Genomic DNA, 25,386 nt, shown 5'->3' with positions numbered 1-25,386 from the left:
CATGTCCAATATGTCTTATATTCAAGGATAATCTCAATTCTAGTTTACAGCTTTCGCTCGCTCCTCTTTAAAACTCTCCATCAGCATTGGCCCAAATCTGGTATGAAACAATTGAAACATGATCCATGGATGTAGTAGATTCTTGTAGCTTTATTACGGAAGCTGAGTTGATTTGGGTGTAGGTTTTGCCTTGTCAATGATGGCTCATACCAGAAACTGGTTGACGTGAACAGAACCGCCGATCATAATTCAGTAAACAGAAGAAATACTTGATGTTTTATGGGGTTCGGGAAAATGATAGAAAAATAATTAAATAAAAAATATTTTAAAGTTAAAATATTGTTAAAATATAATTTTTTAATTTTATTTTTGTTTTTGTTTGGAGATTTGAAAAATTTGAACTGTTTTTTATTTTTTGTTTAAAAGTTATGAAAGTTATAATGATAGTTTGAAAATATTATAATGATTAGTTTGAAAATATTTTTGTTTGAATGATGTATGAGAAGATGAGATGAAAATTTTGGGATGAAAACCTTTTCCAAAGAATCCCTTAGTCCAATACAAATAACCTATCTAAAAGTAGTCACGAATGTTAAGTTCTACACTGGCAACTACTCGTTAAAATCAGGCTTTTTTTAAGGCAAGTTTTAAATTGACTAGTCTTTTAATGATAATGGTGTAGATGTAGGTAGTCGAGATTTTGTTTTTAGACACTTGGTGACAATAACCAAAAATTAAATAAAAGTTGTCATGCGTTGTGAAGAGAATTCAATGAGGCGTGAATCTCGCTGAATAGGAATAAATGATTTTATTGAATTGAAAATTATAAAACAATGTTATATATAGTCGTAGAGTGCGTAGTGCAATTCTTTTGAAAAAGAGTAAAGTCCACTATTAAAAAATTAATTTTTTATCATGTAGATTTTGTATTTATTCCATTGTTTCAAAGTGATTACGTGGTATTTGTGCAATTTCACGACTACAAATATCCTTTTTTAAAACTATAGACATTGTATAGCATATAAGTATTTAAGTTAATTGCGTAAAAAGTAAATTAGTTAATAAATTCGGCCAATACAACGCTCAATAAAATTGAGCAATTTAATGATAATGATGACTGTTTATCATATCAAAAATTGAGGTATAAAATATGGTATTTTCATGTAAATCGAAAGGTTGGCGATCTGTCTAAAGGTATAAAATATGCGGATTGAAGATATTAGAGGTTCTGAGGCCTTAAAGGATCAAATTAGAAACCTTAAGCGATCTATTGAGGAGGAGATACGGATGCAACACTCATTGCAAGAGATACAGGATATCATTTCTTCTTTGTTGAGGATAGCTGGGAGGAGATGAAAACATGACACTTATATTGCATTTTCCTGTTTTATGATGTGCCGGCGTCGCCTTGATGCCACCCAGGTAGCTCCTATGAGAATAAGGCAATGCCTAGTTCACAAGAGCACGATCGAGGCGGCACTACCTGGGTCGCATGACTCAGGCGCTGTCTCCTGGTGTGCGATCAAGGTAGCGCCGTCTTGGTCACACTCTAGCTACTAGGCAACGCTTTGGTCTCAAGCCCAGGCCATGCCTGGTTCACATGGCTTGGGCATGAACCAGGCATCACCTGGGTTGTGCTTGGTTCTCCTAGGTTTTTTCCACCTAAATATTTGTTTCTATACGATGTTTTTAACTTTTTTTTCCATTTTTACACAGAACTTAGTCATTAGTGCTAACAAGGCGTTTTATTAGATAGGGAGCAAAAAACATACTAATAAAATGATAAAAATTGAAAGTATAGGGAGCGAAAAGTTCAGCATTAGAACATAGGGACCACTGTCCAAAAGGTAAACCCCACAGACAATTTTAGTATTTAACACTAAAAAATCTCTTCTGGCTCACAACAGTGGAGTATCAACTTCATGAAGTAGGCCCGTGATTGGAAGGTTGCGTGTTTATAGAATTCTTTTGAAGTTGGTAATGAAAAGGTGGATAAGATTGTTTGGAGGCCTTCCAACAAAGGAAAATTCTCTGTACGCTAGTTCTATGAGGTTCCCACTACTCAGGATAACAATCACTTTCCTTAGAAGACTAATTGGACGTTTTGAAGGCGCCTCGTAAGGCGACCTTTTTTGTCTGGACTGCTTCCTTAGGGAAGATTTTGACCATAGACAACTTAAAGTAAATGCAGGATTATTATTACTCATTGGTGCTGCATATGCAAAAACAGTGGTGAAACTGTGGATCACTTGCTTCTCCATTGTGAGATTGCAAGAGCCTTATCCAATGACTTCAACAGGGTGGAATTAGAATGAGTTATGCCTGGGAAGGTGGTGGATCTTATGGTGAGTTGGAGAGGTCTTAAGGGTATCCCACAGATTGCAGCAGTGTAGAGGATGACACCCATTTGTCTCTGGTGATTTAGAAATTTCTTTTCCAAGACTTTGTTATGTGGGCTGTAGCTATTGATTTTAATGGGCTCAGTTTGTATGACTTGCATCTTTTTCCAGTTCCTAATTGGGTGCATTCTCTTGTATCTTTTTCCAGGTTTTTATATAATTAGGTGCCTACTTTCGTATTAATGAAATTTCTTTTACTTATTTAAAAAAAAAATGCACATCTGAAAACTTTCAAGAAAGGAAGCATTAAACTTTTAGCTCCAAATGTAGAAACATGCGCAGAACAAATCAGATTGAACTTTAAGAATCCTTACCATGCATAGATTTAATGAAGTAAGCCAACTCTGGTAAGCAAATTGTTCCTTCACCCAAAGGGGTCGGCTGTTGATATACAAAGAATGTAAAGTGGCGGTGATCAGGATCATTCCTTGGCTTGGCCATCTCAACCATGCTCATGTACCCTTCTCTATCATAACATGGAAGTGCATTCTCACCAGCTACAGCCAATCCTCGATCCCAGGCTGAGTTTAAAACCTGTAGGAATGCAAGAGTATTTAATATCGGTCACCTTTTTTTTTTTTTTATAAGTAATCAAAGTGTATTAATAAAAGAATAGGCAAAGCCATGTGTAGTACAAAGAATGCCCTAATTACGTAGGTACATTAGATACAAGGAAATCATGGAAATCTTTAACGGAAGAGGCCCAAGTACAAAAAGTTCTAAATAAAAAAGCAATAAGTTTTTCCATCGATCTCTCTTTGTCCTCAATCGTCCGTTCATTACGCTCTTGCCATACACTCCACATGATGCAAATACGAATCATCTTCCAAATATCCTTGATCTGCCGATTTCCTCTTAGATCTGTCCAGCTAGCCAAAACCGCCATTATTGACTCGGGCATTACCCAACCAAGTCTAGTATTCTAAATACCTCGTTCCATAACCCTCGAGCTACTTCACAGTGTAGTAGAAGATGGTCCACAGATTCACCCTCATTCCTACACATGCAACACCAATCTGCGATGATCACTTCCTGTTTCCTCAAATTATCCGTTGTGAGGATCTTACCCCAGGAAGCTGTCCACACAAAAAAAAAAACTGCTTTGAGAGGGCACCTTGTGTCTCCAAATTCATTTCCAAGGAAACTGAATAGGGAGCTCATGTGAAAGAGATTTATAGAACGAGCGAATTGAGAACGCACCACCCGAAGGTATCCACCACAATGAGTTGGCATTTTGATTATTCGGTTTGAGAGAATACAAAAGTCTGAAAAAGGCTGCAAAGCTATCCACTTCCCAATCATTTGCCGAGGGGCTAAAATTGATGTTCCACTAGATTTGTTCCCCTACTAACACCATGACATCCGCCACTGAAACCTTTGTATCATTAGCAACCCTGAAGAGATCAGGAAATAGATCCTTTAAAGCACCATTATCACACCAAGCATCATACTAGAAGTTGATCCTGGCCCCATCTCCTAAGCATAATTGTGAGTGACGAAAAAAGACCCCCAATCCTCTTCTTATATGTTTCCACAACCCCACTCCATATGCCCCTCTCACTTCACTGGTGCACCATCCCCTCCATAAACCACCAAATTTGCTCTCAATCACCAACTTCCATAGAGCTTCTAGTTCTTTATGGTATCTCCACAACCATTTACCAAGCAACGCCCGATTAAAAATTCTCAAATTCTCAAACCTTCTCCCACCTGACTAGGTGGAATTTAAATTCCTCACCAATTCCACCCCACAAGAAATCACGCGGTAATTTCTCGATACATAGCGCCACACTTGTTGGAATGGGGAACAAGGACAAGAAATAGGTCGGTAGATTAGATAATGTACTCTTTATCAGGGTAATCCTACCACTTTTTGACAGGTACATTCTCTTTCAGCCTGCTAGACGACGCTCTACTTTCTCAATGACTGTATCCCATACAGAAACCACTCTCGAGGCAGCCCCCAACGGAAGACCAAGATATGTCATAGGGAGTGAGGCAATCTTACACCCCATAGTGTTAGTCAACTATCCGATATGCTGGACATCTCCAATAGGCATCATCTCTGACTTGTCTAAGTTTACTTTCAACCCCGAGGCCGCTTCAAAACACAATAAGAGAGCCTTCAATACTCGCACCCGATTATTGTCTACCTCACAAAATATAAAAGTATCATCTGCAAACAATAAATGAGATATTAATAAATCCCCCTCCCGAAGATCCAATTGAGTAACCAGTCACGCCCATTGGTGCCATGGTTGTGGTCATTCTACTCAAAGCCTCCATCACAATAACAAAGAGTAAAGGGGACAACAAATCTCCTTGTCTTAGACCTCGTGAGCTATTGAAATAACTTATTGGACTACCATTTATTAGGACTAAAAATTTCACCGTAGATATACACCAACGGATCCAAGATCGTCATTTCTCCCCAAAACCACACCTCCCAAGAAGGTTAAGAAGGAAATCTCAGTTAACATGATCTTATGCTTTCTCCTTGTCAAGCTTACAAATAATCCCTGCATTGCCATCTTTCAGTCTACTATCCAAACATTCATTTGCAATGAGAACCACATCTAAGATCTGTCTATCTTTTACAAAAGCATTTGGGGCTTTAAGATTATCTGTCCCACTACCTCACTAAGGCGATTTGCCAGTACCTTAGAAAGAATCTTGTATACCCCATTTACTAGACTAATGGGTCGGAACTCTCTAATCTCCACAACCCCAACCTTCTTTGATATCAAAGCAAGAAAATTGGCATTTGGGCTTTTCTCAAATTTACCGACCGAATGGGATTCCTGGAACACCTTCATGAGATCTTTCTTCAATACATCCCAACATGTTCGAAAGAAACCCATAAAAATTCCATCAGGACCTGAAGCCTTGTCTTTAGCCATTTTCCTTACCACATCAAACACCTCTACTTCCTCGAAAGGCCTCTCCAAACAGCTACCATCCATGGGCCCAATAGAGCCAAAGATCAAACCATCAGGCTTAGGTCACCAAACCTCCTGCTCAGTTAGTAGATGTTCATAAAAGCCAACCACATGATTATTAATCACTTGCTCCTCCTTACAAATAGCCCCATCAATTTTCAGCATCTCAATATTATTGGATCTCCTCTAAGAGTTGGCGACCTGTGAAAAAACTTAGTGCTTCGGTCTCCTTCCTTCAACCATAATGCTCTAGACTTTTGCCGCCACAAAATCTCTTCTAGTAGAATGATCCTCTCAAGATCTGCAACCAGCACTAACTTTTGGGCTAGTTCCTCCTGTGATAAGTTCCTAGACTCTTGTAACCTTTCTAACTCATGGATTTCCTTTATCTTACTTTCCTTGTGCTCACCAATATTGTCAAAAGACTGTAAATTCCAAAGCTTCAAATCTTGTTTTAAAGCTTTCAATTTACTTGCAAACATGAAGCTAGGATTACCCTGTATCTGATAAGATAACCACCACAATTTGACCATATCCACAAAATCTTCTGATTTCAGCCACATGTTTTCGAACTTGAAATACCAACGTCTTCTTTGAATCCCCCCACAATCCAACATAATAGGCCAATGGTTTGAACACAAACGAGGCAATTTCTTTTGCCAAACCTCCGGATAATGGATTTCCCACTCTAAAAGAAATTAGGAATCGATCTAATCGAGACCACGTCTGATTATTTGCCCACGTGCATGTACCCCCCGCCATTGGTAGATCCACTAAATTCAACTCAAAAATGCATTCCGAGAAATCTGACATTGCTGGACGCATTCTTCTATTACCATAGCTCTCATTGGGAAATCTGATTACGTTGAAATCTCCTCCAATGCACCATGGAAGGTCTCATACACTGTGAACTCTAACTAATTCATCCCACAATAATCTACGATCAGTGTCTGTATTAGGACCATACACACCTGCAAAGGCCCACAAAAAACCATCTGACACACTCCTAAAAGAGCATGTTACCGTAAATAACCCTATGAACTCCTCCCTTTTCTCCACTACCCTTTGGTCCCCCACATAACCAACACACCTCCTGAGCCCCATCAGCTGCCAGATATACCCAATCCACATGAACACGACTCCATATACTTCTTACAATTTTAGTATTAATTACTTTCAACTTCGTCTCCTGTAAACACACAATGTCCGCCTTCCACCCTCGCAGTAAGTTTCTCATTTGAAGGCGCTTACTGGCCTCATTTAGTCTACAGATATTCCACGAGACAATTTTTTGTTTCATTTGAGATAGGCCAGTCATTTTCCCTTAGACCTATCCCTACTAGAACTACCTTCAGAGTTCATGGACCAGGTTAGCCTCCTAAGTTCACATTGTCTCTTAGAGCCAGCTTTTCTTTGTTGTTGGTGCCCAACTTCAATGGCAGTGAGTAGCGCCATGAATTGCTCCTCATATCCCTGACATTTCAAACCCACCAAGTCCTGTATATCCTTCACTGTGTTAAAAACCCAATCTGAGACACTAGACTGCTCTGGAAACAAACCATTCAAAGGGATAGGATTCTGAATTCTAAACTCAAATTGTTCCTCCAAAACCTCATCCCCGAGTACGAAACCCACTTCCCCTCCCAGGTTCTCTTCGTCTGAGAGAGAGATCTTCACTGGCCGAATCATCTACTCCCATTTTTTCGCTAACTCCCACCACAACGGTGTGAGTGTGCAAGCCAGAGGGACTCCTCGCCAGACCGTTGTCTCCACCCTCACACCCCAACAACCCACTCTCCTGAGGAAGAATATTCTGCCCAACAATGAAGTCACAAGGCAGCTCCAGAGGCCTCACCGGAACTATATCTCCACCCTCACACCTCGTCGACTAATTCTGCCCATTCCCTAGAAGAGAGATGTCGCACAGCAATAGTTCAACTCCACTGAGCGACTTGGAAGGCCTCGCCGGACCCTCAACTTCACCCCCATACTTCGTCAGCATTTTCTGTCCATTCCTCGACCCGTCATCTCCACCCCCGCATCTCGGTTGTGGTGGAAGAGTCTCCACCAACTCTGTTGGCTTCACCTGCAGTACCAGCCCAATCTCCGACGAGGCCACCACCTTCGTCGGCGTCTTCTGAAGCCGACGCGATGAAGTTTCCGGCACGTCCACCACCCTCTGGTGGCGTTGCGTCAACGTCTGCAGCAGTGAGGGCCTTGACACTTCTCTTGCCCGAGCCCTCCACTTGTTGGGCTTAAACCCCTGCCTCTCTGAACGGCCCATTGGATGGCTATTCTTAAACCCATCAGAAGAGTTATGGGCTTGGTGACCCCGCCCAAACCCATCAGAGTTACGGGCCTGGTGGCCCAACCCTTTATGTACAACTAGAGACCCCCTAAACTCACTGTTCCCCCCCCCACCCCCCCGCACGCACCGTTTCATCATTTTCCTTAAAACACCCCGACACTCCTCACCACTTTAGCCATCTCCCTCTGCAGGTACCTCAACTGCTCCAGCACCTCCCTCACCATGCAGTACACGTCTCTACCATAATCACGCTCCCGAAAGAAAACTTGAGGAGCTCGATGCACGTCGCCCTCGAAGTGCCCCCTACCAGAACCTTCCCAACCAATTGCTCCCCCACCAGCCCCAGTTGTACAACTTCAAACCCACCTCAGTTTCTTTTCATGGCTTCCGCTGCAAACCACCCTCAAACCCTACGTTATTTCTGTCCACCAGGGTAGCCTCCAATAATACCTCATTCATTCTTCTCCAACCCCTTGCCCCCTCACCTTCAGGAATAATAATACAACTTCGGCGATTCCCTTCACCGTAAGCTGCCACTTCCAAGAATCTACCCTAGTTATTCGAGCATCGCTGAGCTATGACACTCCTGTGGCCCTCCCTTATTGACGTATAAAAGTCCCTCCTTTCGATTATCGCGCAATCCACCAGAGCTCTTCCAAGCCATTTTGCAGTACCCAGCCCCAGTAACAACTCTTGTTTGAACCTCCTAACTCTCTCAAAGATACGAATTAGTCCACCTTCTCTCACCACTATGAAGAGGTTTGCTTCAATCACAAGCTCCTTTGCAAATCCCATCCAAACCACCTTCAATGTAAACACATCACCTAACTAACCACCATTCTCATCGACGAAGAAAAAAAAGTGAAACTTTTTCGCACATGTATGGAGAGAAAGTGGCTTAATATTGGTCACCTATACTAGAGATAAACCTATCCACCTATTTAAGTAAAAATGTTTTTTTCTTTTATTGAACCTGCACACCAATATACAATACAAGGTTGTATGTCAAACGCTCCAAGTAATTTCCCACAAAAGAAAAGCTTATATAGCCAATAGAGAGCAAATGGGGAAGTCATAACACATTAAAAGTGGGAATCACCTGCCAACTCAAACCTTCTGGGTCAGCCAATGCTTCATCATTTTCCTGACCAGAAACGTGCAACCTCAAGCAAACAAACTTCAATGTCACCATGTGTTTTCTCAGAACCTCAAATACCGAAGAGTATCCATCTTGGTTCGTAGAGTTATAGAATCCTGCCGTTAGCTCTGCTGCATGGCTAGCAGTCTTGTACCACCAATGAACAGCAGGAACCTGCACATCAGCATCTTTCATTTATTTCTTTGTTTGTTTATTTAATTGGCAAGAAGTCCATCATATGATAGTTATCACAAACCACTACCACCAAGTATCTATGTATGTTTAGCTCCAAATTGAATATCCAAAAGTTATCAAAGCATCCAGAGTGCAGGTCAGGAAGAATTCAATCCCATCTAGTGAATTATGCAAGTTGTGATGTGCTGTTTGTGTGTGATGAGTATCAACTTTTAAACTTGTACTTTCACACCATTGTTTGACATTGACTTAATGTGAGATCCATATTCCACATCTAATTGTCTACTATGCTCACTGAAAAAGGTTTGAATTTTAAACAACCGCACCCTCGTAAAATTGTTTGCAAGGCAAGGAAGGCAAAATCCATCGTGACAGCTCTACTTACAATTCCAATCCTTTTCATACATGCTTCTCAAACTTCTGCTCTATTCCAAAGATGTTGTAAAGGCATGCTTTAAGGCCAAAGTACTTCACTTAACAAAAGCAATGTGTTCTTTCAAAAGCACGCTTTTTGTGTGAGTTTAAAGCACAAGAAAGCGTGCTTTTGCAATTCTTTAAAAAAATTATAAATAGCAGTTCAATACCCCAAAAATGATGCAAGCATATACTCGTAAGTATTTAGTTGATGTTAAAGATCATTGGCATACCATGGCACTCATGTTGTCATGTGTGATGTATATGCCTTGAAATCAATATAACAGTCCAAGACGGCTTTCAAGATGGATCGATATTTGATTGACCAGAGCTCTACGATTAACAAAAAACAAAGCGTATTTACGAAAGCATGCTTTTTGTGAGCTTAAAGTGCAAGAGAGTGTGCTGTTATAAAAGTTACCCCCTTCTATAATACCTAATTAACCTTCACTTCATTGAAAAAGCTTAAATATAGTATTCACTTATAAAAACTATATGTCATGGGCATTCCTGTCTTTTTATACATATTTCTGAAAAATTTAATGGTTATTTTTAACAAAATGCGGTAACTAATAATGAAGCTTTAAATTAGGATCTGAATTGCATTGAGTCAGTTTAAGGGGGTAAATGAAAAAGGGGAAGTAGTTCATGAGAGTAAAAGATAATCAACTTTTTTAATTTTGAATATGGGTCCTGCCTCTCTTTGTGTGTTGAAAAGGGCTTGGTTATCATAAAAAAGAAACTTGGTGGAAATCATTCTTAGTGTGATGCATATTAGGAAAGAAATGATCCAACTTTAGAAGACTGTGAGAAGACATCTCCCCGGGGTTTAGGTTCCATGGGTGAGTCCTAAGGGCTCTACTGTGGGGTGGTTCCCAGTCATAAAAAAAAAAAAGACTCAGAGAAGACAATTGTGGATCTCAAGCCTTTCTTCTTCAAAACCTTTTTTTTTTCACAGGTAAGAGAAATTTGTTAATACTAATAGAGGAATAGGCATAGCCTAAGTACACAGGACATATATAAGAGAAAACACCTATTTCAGATGCATAAAAAAAAATGAAGTAATCATGAAAATTGAGCTGATAAAAATCTGTAGTTATTGCCTATAACATATTGAAGAAGAGACATTTATCTTTGAAATTCTGCTCATTTATTTCCCTCCAAATGCACCACAAAAGCCATATGGGGACGATCTTACATACTGTTGCAATTAACGGGATGCCATAAAGACTTCTCTAGTTGATGAGAAGATCAATAGCCCCTCCAACATAACCCATGCTAACCTAACTCTGCACAGAAAATTTTCCAGACTTCGAAAACCTCATAATGAAGTAGGCAAGTGATCCACTGTTTCCTTATCTTTTCTACGCGTGCAGCGTTGGTCAATTACGATGATTTGACATTTCCTTAGGTTGTCCATGGTCACGATCTTCTCCAAGGAAACTGTTCATACAAAGAAGGCTGGCGTCTTACATCTCCAAATGCTCCTCCAAGGAAAAGGATTGTTATCCTAATTAGTGATGCCTCGTAGGTAAAAAAACAATGCCTTATAGAATGAGCATATAGAGAATTACCCTTCCTGAGCAAATAATGTATGAATCCCTGGATGACATGAACATAGGTCTTCTCCATATCTAGTTTGCATAAAATATCTACTTCATTATAATTTTCTCTACCATCCACATTCATTAACAATGAGTACCAAGTCTAGGATTTGTCTACCCCTGAAAAACTCATTTCGAGGCTTTGAAATGATCTTTCCCAAAACCTCACTCAAACAATTAGCAAGAACTTTGGAAAGAATTGAATTTTATACACCCTATTTACGAGACTGATAGGGCAATAATCCTTAATATCTGTCAAGTAATGCTAGATACAATCCTTGGGTGTGCAAGCCCTACACACTCCCTTTAAAAAAAGTGAGTAAATCTGGCACCCACATGAATAAATCATAAAGTGTGGTCCACCATTAAAAAAATGATTTTTTCATGTGGGTCCCAAATTTACTCACTTTTCCAGAGGGAGTGCATGGAGCTTGCACGTCCTACGACTGCAAATATCATATCTCATATCTAAAGCCCCAGCTTTCTTGAGGATGCACACTAAAGGTGGCATTGGGGCTTTTCTCAAACTTTCCAAACGAGTAAAACTCTTGGAATACCATCATAATATTCTCCTTTACCACAAGAAATCGCATAAAACCTTCTCCAAATTTAATATATGAGGCTTCATTTAATAACTACCGTCGCCCTCCCTTTGGTCTTGCCAAGGTTTGAACTCCTTTATTTTGTGTCATAATTGATCAACCAGGTAAGTACTTTAACTTCCTATACCTTTTTGAACCCAAACAGATTACGTGAAAGTGTCTCGCCTCAATGGTAGTGGGCAATGCCACGAATTGATCCTCAAATCCATCACATGAAATCCCCCCACATTGTTGTATCTTCTTCACTTTAGTTAATACCCAATCCGTTGATAAAATTATTATATTATGACTCGAAGGAAAAAAGATTAAGGGGACAAGGTCATCCCCAGGATCAGCTTCAACTTGTGTACTTGACCCCAAGTATTCCCCCGTCATTTCGCACCAGTGACAACTCCATCAGCTCACCCACACCACCAACATGGCACTATGTCCGACCATCCCTACTGTGTAGCCCAATGAAGAGCACCAATACCCCAGCTCCACTTTTATTATCCATTAAGTTGGATAGAACCAAGTTTAGTTATTTCTTCCACTTCATCAGACCTTCCACAAAGTTCCTGGGATTAGGGGCTATGAAGGCAAACAAATCCAGTTGATTTTGATATGCAATCTTCTGCTACACCAAAAGTGTTGTCCCCTGTCACCTCCTTTCCATTCTCCCTTGCCAGAGTGGATTACCCAAACGACGCACAATTTTGAGCATCATTGCCTGCCAGCGTGTTTACTCCAAGAGCCGAAGAGGAACCCTTTTTGTATACAAATGGTGAGCTCCATCCTTGACTGGCCGCCACACAGCCTTGGGCCAGGTTATCTCCATTAGTCACAGCCCCACTTTTACTTTACCCTTATCCGGTGGTTCAGTGGGTTTAATGGATTTCAGCTCATTAGCTTTAGATAAGCTCAATGATTTGCCACAGCCATTAAAAATAGCTAGGCCAAGTATGCCTGCAGGTTTTTTTGATTGTACAGGCCACACTCCAAGCCCAAGCCTTCATCCACACACTTAAATTAAATTGTTCATCACCTCTTTAGAATCCATTAGCTGTGTTTTCAGACCCATAAGAGCATTGTGAGCATAATTTTCTCCCAAATCACCTTCGATATCTCCACCGCTCTTCTTGCATAAACCTTGGTATTATAAGCAACAGACGGTCTGACATGCTGCCTCCTTGACTACTGCACAGTTCCACTCCCAATGGTAACTTCACCCCCCACCATGTTTCTACTTGTCCCTGTTATGGTGCCAGGATGTCAAGGAGCATGTCAGCCCCTCCAATACTACCATGTATGACTGCTCATTCACCAATTCCACCTCTATTGGTGTGATACCCATATAATAAGGATAAGGGTAGGTGGTATATGGGATCTCACATTACTTGAGAATGAGAAGTTTTTGCTCTTTATAATATTCCAATGAGATTTCGATTGTACCATTGACTAGTCCTTTTGGAGTATAGGTCATGTGGTTTGAGCCTTTCATTGGGGCATTACAAATGGTATCAGAGTATCCCAAACAGAAATGTGGGACTTGAGCCGTACCACCTATGACAGACAGGCCTGACGAGGATGTCGGAAATTTAAGGGGAGTAAATTGTGATACCCTATATGATAAGGATAATGGTAGGTGGTGTATGATATCCCACATTGCTTGGGAAGAAGAAGTTCTTACTTTTTATAATGTTCCAATGGGACTCTAGTTGTATTATTGACTAATCCTTTTGGAATATAGACCATGTGGTTTGGGTCTTCCATTGGGGCGCTACAGTTGATGGTGGCAAGACCAGCTTTTTTTCTATCTTCAGCTTCCAGGATTTTCTTAATTATTTTACCTGTTCTACTTCATGTTTCTCTTGCATAATCCTTGTGTACATGTACATCGCCCTTTTTGCTCTTTAATAAATCAAACTTATCAAAAAAACAGAAAGAATTATTGTATTGGTCAAGGGAGTTTGTCTTTATTTCAAATTGGCCCCTGGGTAATGCCCAACTATTAAAGTGGTCACTGTGTCCAAGTTTCGTCAATCTTGGACAGAAAATGTAATGTGACACTGACCATGTCGGTAGCAATGAAATGATGCCACATGTAGCAAATGCATAATAGCTTTTAAAATTAAAAAGCTTCCTATGAACATCCCAGATCAAATGAAAAATACTTAAAATTAAAGGAAAAAAAAAAACACGACTGAAATAAATAAATTAAAAACTATCTACAAGAGTCAATTAAAATGAAAAAAACACGTAAAAGTGTAAAAATATTAAGGACTTAAGAAAAAAATCTGAAAATTGAAAAAACTGAATATTGGATCAACCATCTCACAACATGCTCAGGTTCCCATTCATTTTAAATTTAGAAACAGCATTATATAGGATATCATATTCTTGAAAACTCTTTGTATAAAGACTTCTGCTTGGTCATTGCTTGAATCAGTTTTTAACAATGCAAGAGGTCGAGGCCTTGTGGTGATAAAGGTGAAGACAGACTATATGATGCAAATCAGATTGCGTGTAATACAGGAGATAAAAAAAATAAAAAATAAAAAATAAAAGAGAGAAGACAGAGAGAGAGAGAGAGAGAGAGAGAGAGAGAGTAAATTGAGACATTGGCCAACCCTATTATTTGACTCTAACCTTCATAAAAATTTTGGACACCCAAAAAAATGTTCACTCTTTTTAGAGGATGGAGATACTTCTAAATTGCTAATTGGCCAGTGCAGGTACAGCATGTGCTTGCAAGTTTGAATATCAAATCAATAAGACCAAGGCCGTAGGCCAACTGTAGGGCAGTCACAATTATGGTGCAATTCATCCACCAGAATCAAGTTTAAAATCAAAATAGAACTCCACAAATTAAGTTTAGTTATTGAGCAAGGTTATATGATACCAAGCACTACCCTTTCATTAAAGGTGAAAAGGCATATCATATTGCACGTAGTAAATTCGATAACAAAAGCTATGACAAGACATTGGCAAATTCTATTATTTTAGTTTTTGATGTTCGGAAAATATTTTTCGGCACCCAAGAATTTGCCAATGCAGGTGCAGCATGTGCATATAAGTTTGAATATCTAATTAATAAGAAGAAAGACAGAAAAACAAGGCCAATTGTACAACAGTCATAACTGCAATTTATCCAATTGAATCAAATTTAAATTCCAAATAGAACTCCCTAATCTAGTTACTGAGTCAACACAGACTTTTTGGAAAGTGATGATAGATGTTACAGAAGGGGTCCCTCCAGAGTAGAATCATGATTTGCAGAGAAGCATGGGATGAAAAGACAGGCAATGACTGAAATACCAGTAAGATAACTTTTTTTTTAAATGACTGGTATTTTTGTTTTTTTCTGTTTGTTTTTTTTTTTTTTGAAATACCAGTAAGATATTACCAATGCTTCTTTTGGATTTCAATGGCATCTATCAAATATTATTGATTATAATTGCATAAGGAGCACCAACAGAATCTAGTGGCTTGAGTTAGTCATACGTACAGAGAAAAGAAAATACAACTTAAACATACTAAATTTTGAGTAGATACCCACCAATACATACCTTAACAATTATTTTTGTTTCCTCAAATGCAAGGCTTGCAAGTGACAATACATTATCTGCATGTTCTATTAATGACTGCGCATACCAATTGAGGAAAAAGCGGCCATAGTAGCTATCATAATCACCTCGTTCACAAAAGAAACCAGTCTCATGTGGCCTAGAATTGTATTCGCCAGCGTTATCAGGACCCTTAGCCCAGAATGAGTGCCCACGCAATTTAGCTGCTCTGCACAGACTTTGTTGTAAATATTTGTCATAGCACTGCCATAAATGTGATCAGTATAAGCTGAGTGGAATTACAATGAGCATAATTTAGAATTTGAAATAGCATGCATGACGTCTTTTGTTGAAGAATTAATGATAGATAGAAACATGTACAGAACTATAACAAGCAACTGAATGGGTTATATGATATCACATACTCATATACGACAGGTAAAGCAAAAATCTCCAACCGCCATACGAGCTCAGAAAAAGAAAAGTATGTGTCCCACGCATATATTAGCAAGTTTGTGTTTTCTTTCTCAGTGTTTGTGAGTGTCACTTGTGATGTATGTTTGCATTACTTTTATGTTAATCTATACATAGTAAAATTTTAGGGAGGTGGTGAAAGAAGACCTAATGAGTCTTTTCCATGACTTTCAAGCTGAGGACAGAATTGTAAAAATCCTCAACGCAACATTTATAGCCCTTTTCTCAAGAAGGCAATAAACAGATCGAAACAGCGTGGAAGATAATCTGTCTAGTGTGGCATTGAGGGAAAGGAATGATAGGAATTTTGAAGACTGGGAGCTGAGAATGGAAGAACTTATAAACTTATTTCTTCAATAGTTTATTTCTTTGGACAACCGTAATAGACTTTAATGAGATGAGCTTCAGGTTTCTCTTTTATACATCCTATATGCTTGGGCGTGCATTTTGAGCTCTACATAGATTTCTCAAATTATTTCACTCGCAAAAAAAGGGAAGACACGCACACGCACCTAAAAAGAATTATGGAACTCCCTCCCTAAGTTGCAAAGATTGATGAGTCAATTAAAAAGTAGAGTTACTGACTGTTACACAAATTTTCAAGTGAATGCATATGCCACTATGTACACACATCACTATGTACATGTGTGTATGTGTCTGTGTGTGTTCATGCATGTGTAGGCATGAATATATTTATGTAGTAGTTAGGTTTAAGAGATACCTGAAACTCACCGATACCCGGATACCTCCATCCAATCCTTTCTGGAAAGGATGGATACTTCAGCTCTCCAGATGCCCCGAGTCCAATTTCTATACCAGAAACGAGACCCTCTGCAAACAAGTCATCAAACTCCATCCGGAAGCTTCTCATGAAATCAAAATAGACCTGCATATATTTGAGACTGCTATGGATAAGACAGCAACGCACAACCTTTTTGTGATTAACTAAATGGAAGAAACAAACCAAGATAGAACAAATCCTCAGTAGAAGTTCAATCAAACAACTATGCATAACTTTGTCACAGCTTCATTTTCTGTAATAAGGTAAAAAATAGAAAAGAACAAGCATAACAAATTTCCTACCTCAATGCCAGTTCTTCCTTTTAGAACTCGTTCTTTATCAATGCCCCAAGATAGACATTCAGTATTCCTCCTTCCTTCACGATCTGAGAAGAATATATCCCCATTTTCTTTTCCAATGTCCAAAACCCAACATGGGAGGGTAATCAACATGTCACCAGACTCATTTCCTCCAAACTCATGAAATGCCATTACAACCTTCAGAATTTAAGAAATTCCAAAAGCTACTCAAAAACTATGAAAAATATTTACTTCATTGCAAAATTCAGTGTCAATTAGAGAAACCCTTAAAAGGCAATCATAAAAATATTTCTCATCAAAACCCTTCATTCCTATTAGAAAAGATTCATGGATTAAAATTTAAGACATGGAAAACTTAGGTAGTGATGCATTTTGAAACTCTTTCCTAGTTCTGGTTCAAGAAAACTTAGAAAAGTTTAGAGACCAATAAGAAGACCTCGGTGGTGAGCACAATATGAAAACTTAGAAAAGTTAGAAACTCGGAAAACATAGAAATGTTTGAAAACAAATTCATATAAATATATTGCTGCAGATAATAAAGAAGGGGTGAAGAGCCCTGTGAGCCCTGTACACTTGGCCTTATACGAACACTGGTGTTTTCTCTTTTAATAGGTGCTGATTTTTTTTTTTTTTTAATGAACACTCTGATGTTAAATAAGATGGGAAGACATTTTCACAAAATGAAAACACTTAACTAAATAACAGCATTGCATTTGAGAACCAACAAGTAAATTCAGTATTTATGAAAATGGTGACAAATTATATTTTTTTACTTAGACATTTTTCATATAAGGGTATCCTATTGCCTATTTTGTACATGAGTAATGAAAAACACTAAATAAAAATGGGTGATATCCCATCAGTCTTGATGCCACGAAAACTTGCTGCCAGGTACATATATACAAACTTGTACATACATAAACCTGTGAACCTATGGAAAATACACAAAGAACAATATGTACACCACCTCAAATAAATCAGAGAAGCTACCTGCAACTTCAGCTTGAATTCTCGGATGATGTTGAAAAGCTCGCGATAGCCAGACCAAACATATTTCTGTGGACACCAGCCTTCAACAATACCCCACCAACAGTCTATAACAATGCCATCTACATCTAAAGATTTCAAATGACTAAGCTCCTGTCTAACACCTCCAGGATCAACCAACTGGCAGAAATTGTTGATAACACCAGTCTGCCACAGAAGTCTTTAATTATTTTACAACTCATAGTAACAATTACAAAATCTTATAGTATTTTACAACTCATAGCATTTTACAATTACACATAATATATAATCTGTTAAATGTAGAAGGAAAACATACAAAAACAAAATCAAAAGATAAAAAGAAGGGTTAAATATAAAAGTAGTCCATGTACTTTCCTTGAGATCAATGCAATCCATGTATTTTTTAATTGAACATTTTACTCCTTATAGTTGTAATATTGATCAAATTGATCCCTCCGCCAAAATTTCATAAGTAAACCATTACAGATGTCACATTAGCAAATGAGTATTGGACTAGTGCAAATCAACAAAGCACATGTATATAGAAATAAATATCATCTTAAATTCCAGAAAACTGGAAAAAAATGAAAAACAAATAATTACAAATCTTAAAAATATTAAACTACAAAAAATAATAATGATGATAAATATATTTAAATGTAAAAAATGAAGTGAAAAAGCAAAAAATAAATAAAATACCAAGGGGTGGTGGAGCTCAACCCTATGGTGCCCCAAATCTGGCTACCTCAGGGCAACTTTGCTAGGGCCACCCAACAGTGACCATCCCTTGGGCCACCCAATCTGGGCCGTTCCATTGAGGGCCACCCAGGCTATGGGTGACCGACAGTGGGCACCCCCTTAGGCGGCCTAGATTGGGTGGCTGGCAAGGGCCCAACAGCCTTTTTTGTTTTTTGAAATTCTTTATTTATTAAAATTTTAGAAATTTCAAATTTTTTTATTAACATTTATTATTTTTTTGAAAATTCAAATACAAGCTTTTGTTTAGTTTTGCTTTCTTTTAAAAAGAATGCCACGTAGCCTGCTAAGTGTAATGCCATATCAGCATATTTATTATTTTATTAACGGTATTTTAACGAAAGGACTAATATGATCCATCTTTTTTTTTTTTTTTTTGACTAGTAACTAATATGACCAATCTAAAAACACATGGACTAAAAAGTTCAATTTAAAAGCATAGGAGTAAATTGATTTTAAAGCAAAGCATAGAGACCATTTTGATATTTAACCCTAAAAAGAAAGCAAAGCTTATAACTAATTGCCTGCATGACAGAAGATTAATATCAATAAAAGAGAGTATAGCAGTAAGCAGTAAGCAGTAAGCAGTAAGCAGTAAGCAGCTAGCACTTACTGGAAGTTTTACAAAAATAGGGACATTTGGAATGCCAGTATAATCATTCTCATGCTCCCCAGAACGAATATCTTGCATAAGCTGCATAAGCACATGATCAGATGCTTCCATAGTCAGCAGTCTAAAACACCAATGAAGTCCCCTAGAGAATAATACCACCGAACTTAACAAATGCACCATGAGTGAGCAACAGAAAGTCAGGAAAAGATCATACAAAATATAGTGACACCTATGGCAAACACACAGATCCATATCACACAGAGTATTAAACTCCCAACTTTCAGATGAAGGTTAGCATTGTCCATTTCAAATGATTGTATCTTGCATATAAAAGGACAATGATTTGCTGAGGTTATTTTTGATAAGTTTGTTTTGCATGCAGAAGAGGACAATGGCATTGATTGAAACACAAATTGAGAGGACCACTAGGGGTGGGCTCCAACTCCAACGGAGTCGGAAAGTCCACCTTCGAACTATGACTGCGCTCCAATTCCAACTCCAATCATAGTTCGGAAGTGGGCTCAGAGTTCGGAACTCCAATCGGAGTTGGGCCAGCCCAAGGCCCAATTTATGTTGACTTTCAACCCATTTCCAAAAAACCTGTTAAACAAATTTAAAAAGAAAAATACTAAAACCTAATATCAGCCCAGTGGGCTTCAGTTTCAACCCATTGCAGAAAAATTCTGTAAAAAAAATAAAAAAAACATAAATCCAATGAGGAAATTACATACATTTCTTTTATAAGTAAAAAACTGCACATCCGGGGAATCGAACCCCGGATGTGGAAATTACATACATTACAAAACAAAAGAGGAAAAAATGCACAATCACAATCACTACAATCACAATCACTAAAAGAGGAAATTACCTACATTAAACCCCTACACTAAAATCACAATCACAACCTAAATTAAAAATGCAACATTCCAGCAGCACAATCACAACCAAATGCAATATTACACCCCTGCATAGGGCTGGGCAAAACTTCCGCCGGCTCTGACTTCGAATTTTAATATTACACCCCTACAAGAATTTTAATATTCAGTATTATTAAGTCTATTATAAATCGAACATTTCCAATGTTATTTTATAGAATAGATAAAATATACCCCATACTAAATTGTATTTGAAGGACTAGATATGACATTATTATTTTACTAATTATATGATATTAGTAATTATTGAATTCAGTATATAGCTGAAGATCTTATTAGAATAAAGTTCATTATATGTGTTCAATGGGGTAGAATGCTACAACACGTTTAGTAACGTCTAGTACCTCGTACAGGTCACGAGATATGAAGTGAGATTGTGGAAGCATTGCTAAGAGGTAAGTAGTATGAACATACCTTTATGTGTGCTGTAATTGTTCAGCTTTTGAATGAAAATTGTGATGTTTACTACGCTACGCTACGAGCCAATTCCAGCAGCACAATCACAACCAAATGCAACATTACACCCCTGCGATGCTTAAGAAAGCTATTTGTGATGCATACATTTGTCTCATTTTTATTCTTCCTATTTTCTTTTCAATACTTTTGCAATTTTGTATCAAAGTCCAGCCAATATTTTTGTATCGGATTCTATGCCTATCATTCCCTAAACTCCAATCTTAAAGAACCCAACTACCTGTTCCTCAAATAGATCCCAAATTACCCCATGAATACCAACATATCATTCTTGGGTAGCTATTCACTGCAAAGACCTAACGGTCCAAAATTTCAAACGACGTGCAGATATATAAAATTACAGAAATTACCTTGCCCAGATTAAAGAAAACAAAATAAAAATAAATTTGATTTTTTACTGCCTGCATCACCATGCATAGGGACATGAATTAGTAAATGAACTAACTTGGTCAGCCTCCAGGCATTCAACTGAATTGATGGGGCTGGCACTGGTATATTTCTCACTCTTAGTATCCCTTTCTGCAATTACCACTGAATCAAGAGATGCAGGTGACAAGCTCTCATCAATTCTCAGAACTGATGGCTGATGGTCTAACGCTGCTTTGACAGAGCAATTTCTCAACGAACTAGAAGATAGTGGGCTCTCAACTGACCTCACAGGAAATGCTGCCTGTCAATGAATACAAAACTTACTTATCATTAAATCATGGATATAATATGCATCTAACTTGTAGGCACAGAAATAATAATCAAGGACCATTGCATTGGCGTCTTTAATTACTCAAGAACATAGTGAATCTGAAACTTCATCTGTCATTTTCAAATGCACTTTGTGAAAGATGTCTTCAAGTGTCTCAACCTCATTTCAACAATAATGGCATGTGTCAAGCACACACAAGGCACAACAATTTCCCGAGACATATAAAAATGTAATATCCTGAATTAAATTCAGGGGGCTTCAATAGTAAACTTGATTAGTACTTTTCGAGAATAAACCTAAATGTGACTTGGACTTTCCTTTGATGTTATAAACTGCATCAGAGTCAATCCCTGGCCAGAAATGTAGAACTTGAACCATACCACCTACAATGGAATGGCCTAAAAAGGATGTCAACCATTCAAGGGAGGAGACAGCAATACCCCGAATTGAGTATAGGGGAGTCGTGCATGGGATCTAACGTTACCTAAAGGGAAGTTCTTATGATCAATAACAATTTTAAGGAATTCCAATTATAAACTTTACTATCCCTTTTGGAATATAAGCTCAAATGTGACTCAGGATTTCCTTGGGTCATTACAAACAACAACAAAAAACATGGATTTTTTAAGTCAACTAAACTTTATTATCCAGGCCTAATTCAAATATTAAGAGACTTCAAGACATTAATATTATATTTCATTCTTTACATAATTTCCTTGGGAAATCATTCCACCCATTGGGATTTCAAGAATAGTAAGAAACAATAACTTGTGTTGATAAACAATTAAGAAATAATAACTAGGGTTGAATGTAAAATTAGTCCACGAGATTTTTCTCAAATTGATCTGAGTTTCTTAATTGAACATTTTACTCCTTGTGTTTTAAGATCTTCCAAATTGGTCCTCCGATAAAAATCAGTTACTAAACCGTTAACTTTGTTAACGTGACACACCGCCATGTATCAAAAATACAAAAAATAAAAACAAATGTTAAAAAATATTTAAAACAAAAACAAATCATAAACAAAAAAATTAAAAAAAAAAACTTGTAGGTGAGGAATTTTTAATTTTAAATGTTTGAAAAGTTCTTTTTTGTTTTAAATATTTGCTAACATTTTTTCTGATACGTGGTGTGACACGCCACGTCAATAATAGCTAAAGGTTTAATAACTAATTTTTAACAGATGGACGAATTTGACTAATCTTTTTCTTTTATAAGTAAAATTTGACTAATCTTAAAACCATAAGGAGTAAAAATTTCAATTAAAAAACTGGGGGAGTAACTTGATTTCAAGGCAAACCATGTAGACTAATTATGTATCCAACCCTAATAATTATGTAAACATCGTATGAAGGTCCTACATTTACTAAACTAACACAAATAAACATGGACTCTTTAAGCCTACTCAAGTTTACTATTCAGGCCTAACTCAAAAATTGAGAGCCTTCAAGGCATTGCACATTATATTTTGATGCTTTACATAATTTCCATGGGAAATCATTCCACTCAATGGGGTTTATATCAAGAGTAATAAGAAACAAAAATTAAGTAAACACACCATAGGAAGGTCCTACACCTAAAAATCTCGTGAATAAAAAGCAACATGAATGTTCAAACAGGAAATATAACCACTAGCTGCCTAATAATGTTCCCTTTAAACATTACCAAGGCCGGGACAACTTTATCCAGCAAAATTGAGAGCCTTCAAGGTCGGTATTCTAGGGTGCAAAGTTCAATCTTGCCAATGAAATATCTCGGTCTCCCCTTGGGTGCTTCATTCAAGTCAAAGTCTATCTGGGATGAGGTGTTGGAAAAAATGAAGCGTCCATTGGCTAGCTGGAAGAGGATGTTCTTGTTTGGGGCCGTTTTCAATAAGGCCTTATTGGGCAAGTGATTGTGGAGATACCAAAAAGAGAGGGGAGTTTCGAGGAAGGCTATAATAGATCTAATATGTGGTGGATATTGGGGAGGATAGTGCTCGAATGAAGTGAGTGAACCATATGGGGTGGGGGTTTGGAAACAAATAAGAATAGGAATCTAGGATGGACAATATTCTCTTGATACATACGCCTTGTAATTGGCAATGGCTCCAATGTTAAATTCCAGCATGATTTATGGTGTGGCAATAGAACCCTAAAGCAAGCTTAACCCAAAGATCTACGGTATTGCAAGGAGGCAGGAGGCTTCAATTGCAAACCTTCTGGACCTATCTTGTGGCTCCCCTCAATGGAATGTCATCTTCCTTAAAGTAGCACAAAATTGGGAAATTGAAACATTTACGAATTTCTTCAATCACGTGTATACTAGAGTGAATGGAGCTAACAAGATACTTTGGTATCCATCCAAGAAGGGGAGATTCACTTGTCCGTTTGTTCTACAAGTCCATTATGATACAAAATACAGATCCATTATCATGGAAGAATATATGGAAGACTACACCCCTGCGCTGGGGCGCCCCCCCTATAGCTTCTTTGTATGGACAGTTTCATTAGAGAAGATTCTCAACTTAGAAAATTAAAGGAAATGCCAAATCATTATGTTGGATTGTTGCTACATGTGCAACAAAAGTGGGGAGTCAGTGGACCACTTATTATTGCATTGTGATGTGGCCATGAGCTTATGAAATGATATCTTTGCTAGAGTGTGGCAACTACGGGTGATGCCATGAAGGGTGGTTGATTTACTAGCAAGTTGGAGAGGCATCTAGGGTAACTCTCAAATAATAGCTATGTGGAAGATGGTCCAGTCAGTTAATGGTGGTGCACATGGAGAGAGAGGAATGAATGGAGTTTAGAGGATCGTGAACAGAAAATGGACAAACTTAGATCATTTTTTCTTAATAACTCACTCCATTCATCGGTTGTAATAGATTTTAATGGTATGAACATTCATGAATTCCTCGTATCTTTAGACAATAATGCATGGGTGTTGCTCTTGTATATGTCCCCTGTACTTAGGCTACACCTACTTTCCTCATTAATAAAGTTCTTCTTTACTGATCAAAAAAGAATTTTCCCAGTTTCTCTTTTTCCTATTTTACTAATTAATGGGGAGAATGGACTACCACAAATAATTTGGACCCTCCATTTTCCATTGACCCGTATCTCTAAGTTTGTTAAGCTTTCTTCGTAATGGAAAAGCAAAAAAGTCCGAACTTTTTTTTCCTTTTTCTCCTCGGTTTTCTCCCTTCTCACATTTTCGAAGCAACCAAACATACCACAACCAACCTAATTTCTGTTGAAGATTTGTGCCCCCCCCCCGGGGAAAAAAAAACAAAATAAAAAAGAGGTTCAGAGGAAAATTCATAACAGAAATCTCAAAAATTGGGGGTAATCACAAACCAAATGGGAAGGAGGGGGCGACTGTCTGTAGGTAGTCCCATCAGCCTCAACGACCCAGCCGGCCTCACGAGCGAGGGCCGCAAGCACATCGTTCATATCTGCGCGCGCGGGGAGAGGAAAATTACCGTACTGCCGGAGGCCGGCGAGCATCCTGCTGGTGATGGCTCGGCGGTGGCGCTCCCGCAGCTTGGTCCGCTCTTTCTCTTTCTCTCTCTCCTTCTTCCCCTTTGCCGTTGTGGCGGGACCCATGGCTGCAGCAGCCGCAGTGGCCGCAAAGCCGCGGGGGCGCCGCGCCTGGGGCTGGGGCTGGGGCTGAGGCTGAGAGTCGAGGATTTGGGGGAGAGGGTTAGATAGGTAGTCGGAGGAGTGGTCCAGATCTTGGTGTTGGTGTTGGAAGTTAGTATTGGTAGCGTCGTCGTTGTCGACGCTCATCTTCTTGCTCTTTTCTTTGTGCTTCTAACACTCTATACGGTACTGTTCGTTACTTATCGTATCAGTGCATTGGAAGCCCTCCAGTCTCCATCTACTTCCAGCTGCTCAGCCTTGCTTTACACCGTGTGATAAAGTATTATGGCTTGTTTGGACAGTTATATATCCGATATTTATAAATTTTTTTGTAATTTTCTTTTCAATCAACATCACTTAACTATAAATATTTTTTAATTTTTAATTTTTAATTTTTTCATCTAATTATTATTTCATTATTATTCAAATATAAAATTCAATACAACTTTTTCAAACTTTCAAACAAAACAAAAAAATAATATTAACATTTTTTAAATTTTAAAATAAAAATAATATTAAAAAATTATAATTTTTAATTTAACTTTTTCTATCTCA

At 38.2% G+C, this 25,386-nt stretch overlaps 1 protein-coding gene across 1 annotated transcript; it reads right to left on the bottom strand.

Moving 5' to 3' along the window:
* Positions 1 to 2,628: 2,628 nt before the first annotated feature.
* LOC108983325 (beta-amylase 8) lies at positions 2,629 to 25,106 on the bottom strand. Its single transcript, XM_018954919.2, has 9 exons — positions 24,547 to 25,106; positions 20,951 to 21,175; positions 19,097 to 19,177; positions 17,710 to 17,913; positions 16,702 to 16,896; positions 16,340 to 16,504; positions 15,148 to 15,408; positions 8,746 to 8,958; positions 2,629 to 2,933 (listed from the first exon to the last, which is right to left on the bottom strand). The coding sequence occupies exons 1-9, from the start codon at positions 24,976 to 24,978 to the stop codon at positions 2,700 to 2,702; spliced, it is 2,010 nt and encodes a 669-aa protein (XP_018810464.2). The 5' UTR covers positions 24,979 to 25,106; the 3' UTR covers positions 2,629 to 2,699.
* Between the last annotated feature and the right edge of the window lie 280 nt (positions 25,107 to 25,386).

Source organism: Juglans regia, chromosome 2 (genome assembly GCF_001411555.2).
Source record: "Juglans regia cultivar Chandler chromosome 2, Walnut 2.0, whole genome shotgun sequence".
Taxonomy (NCBI): Eukaryota; Viridiplantae; Streptophyta; class Magnoliopsida; order Fagales; family Juglandaceae; genus Juglans; species Juglans regia.
The sequence above is the reverse complement of the archived record's forward strand: the minus strand, read 5'-3'. Positions and strand labels throughout refer to the sequence as shown.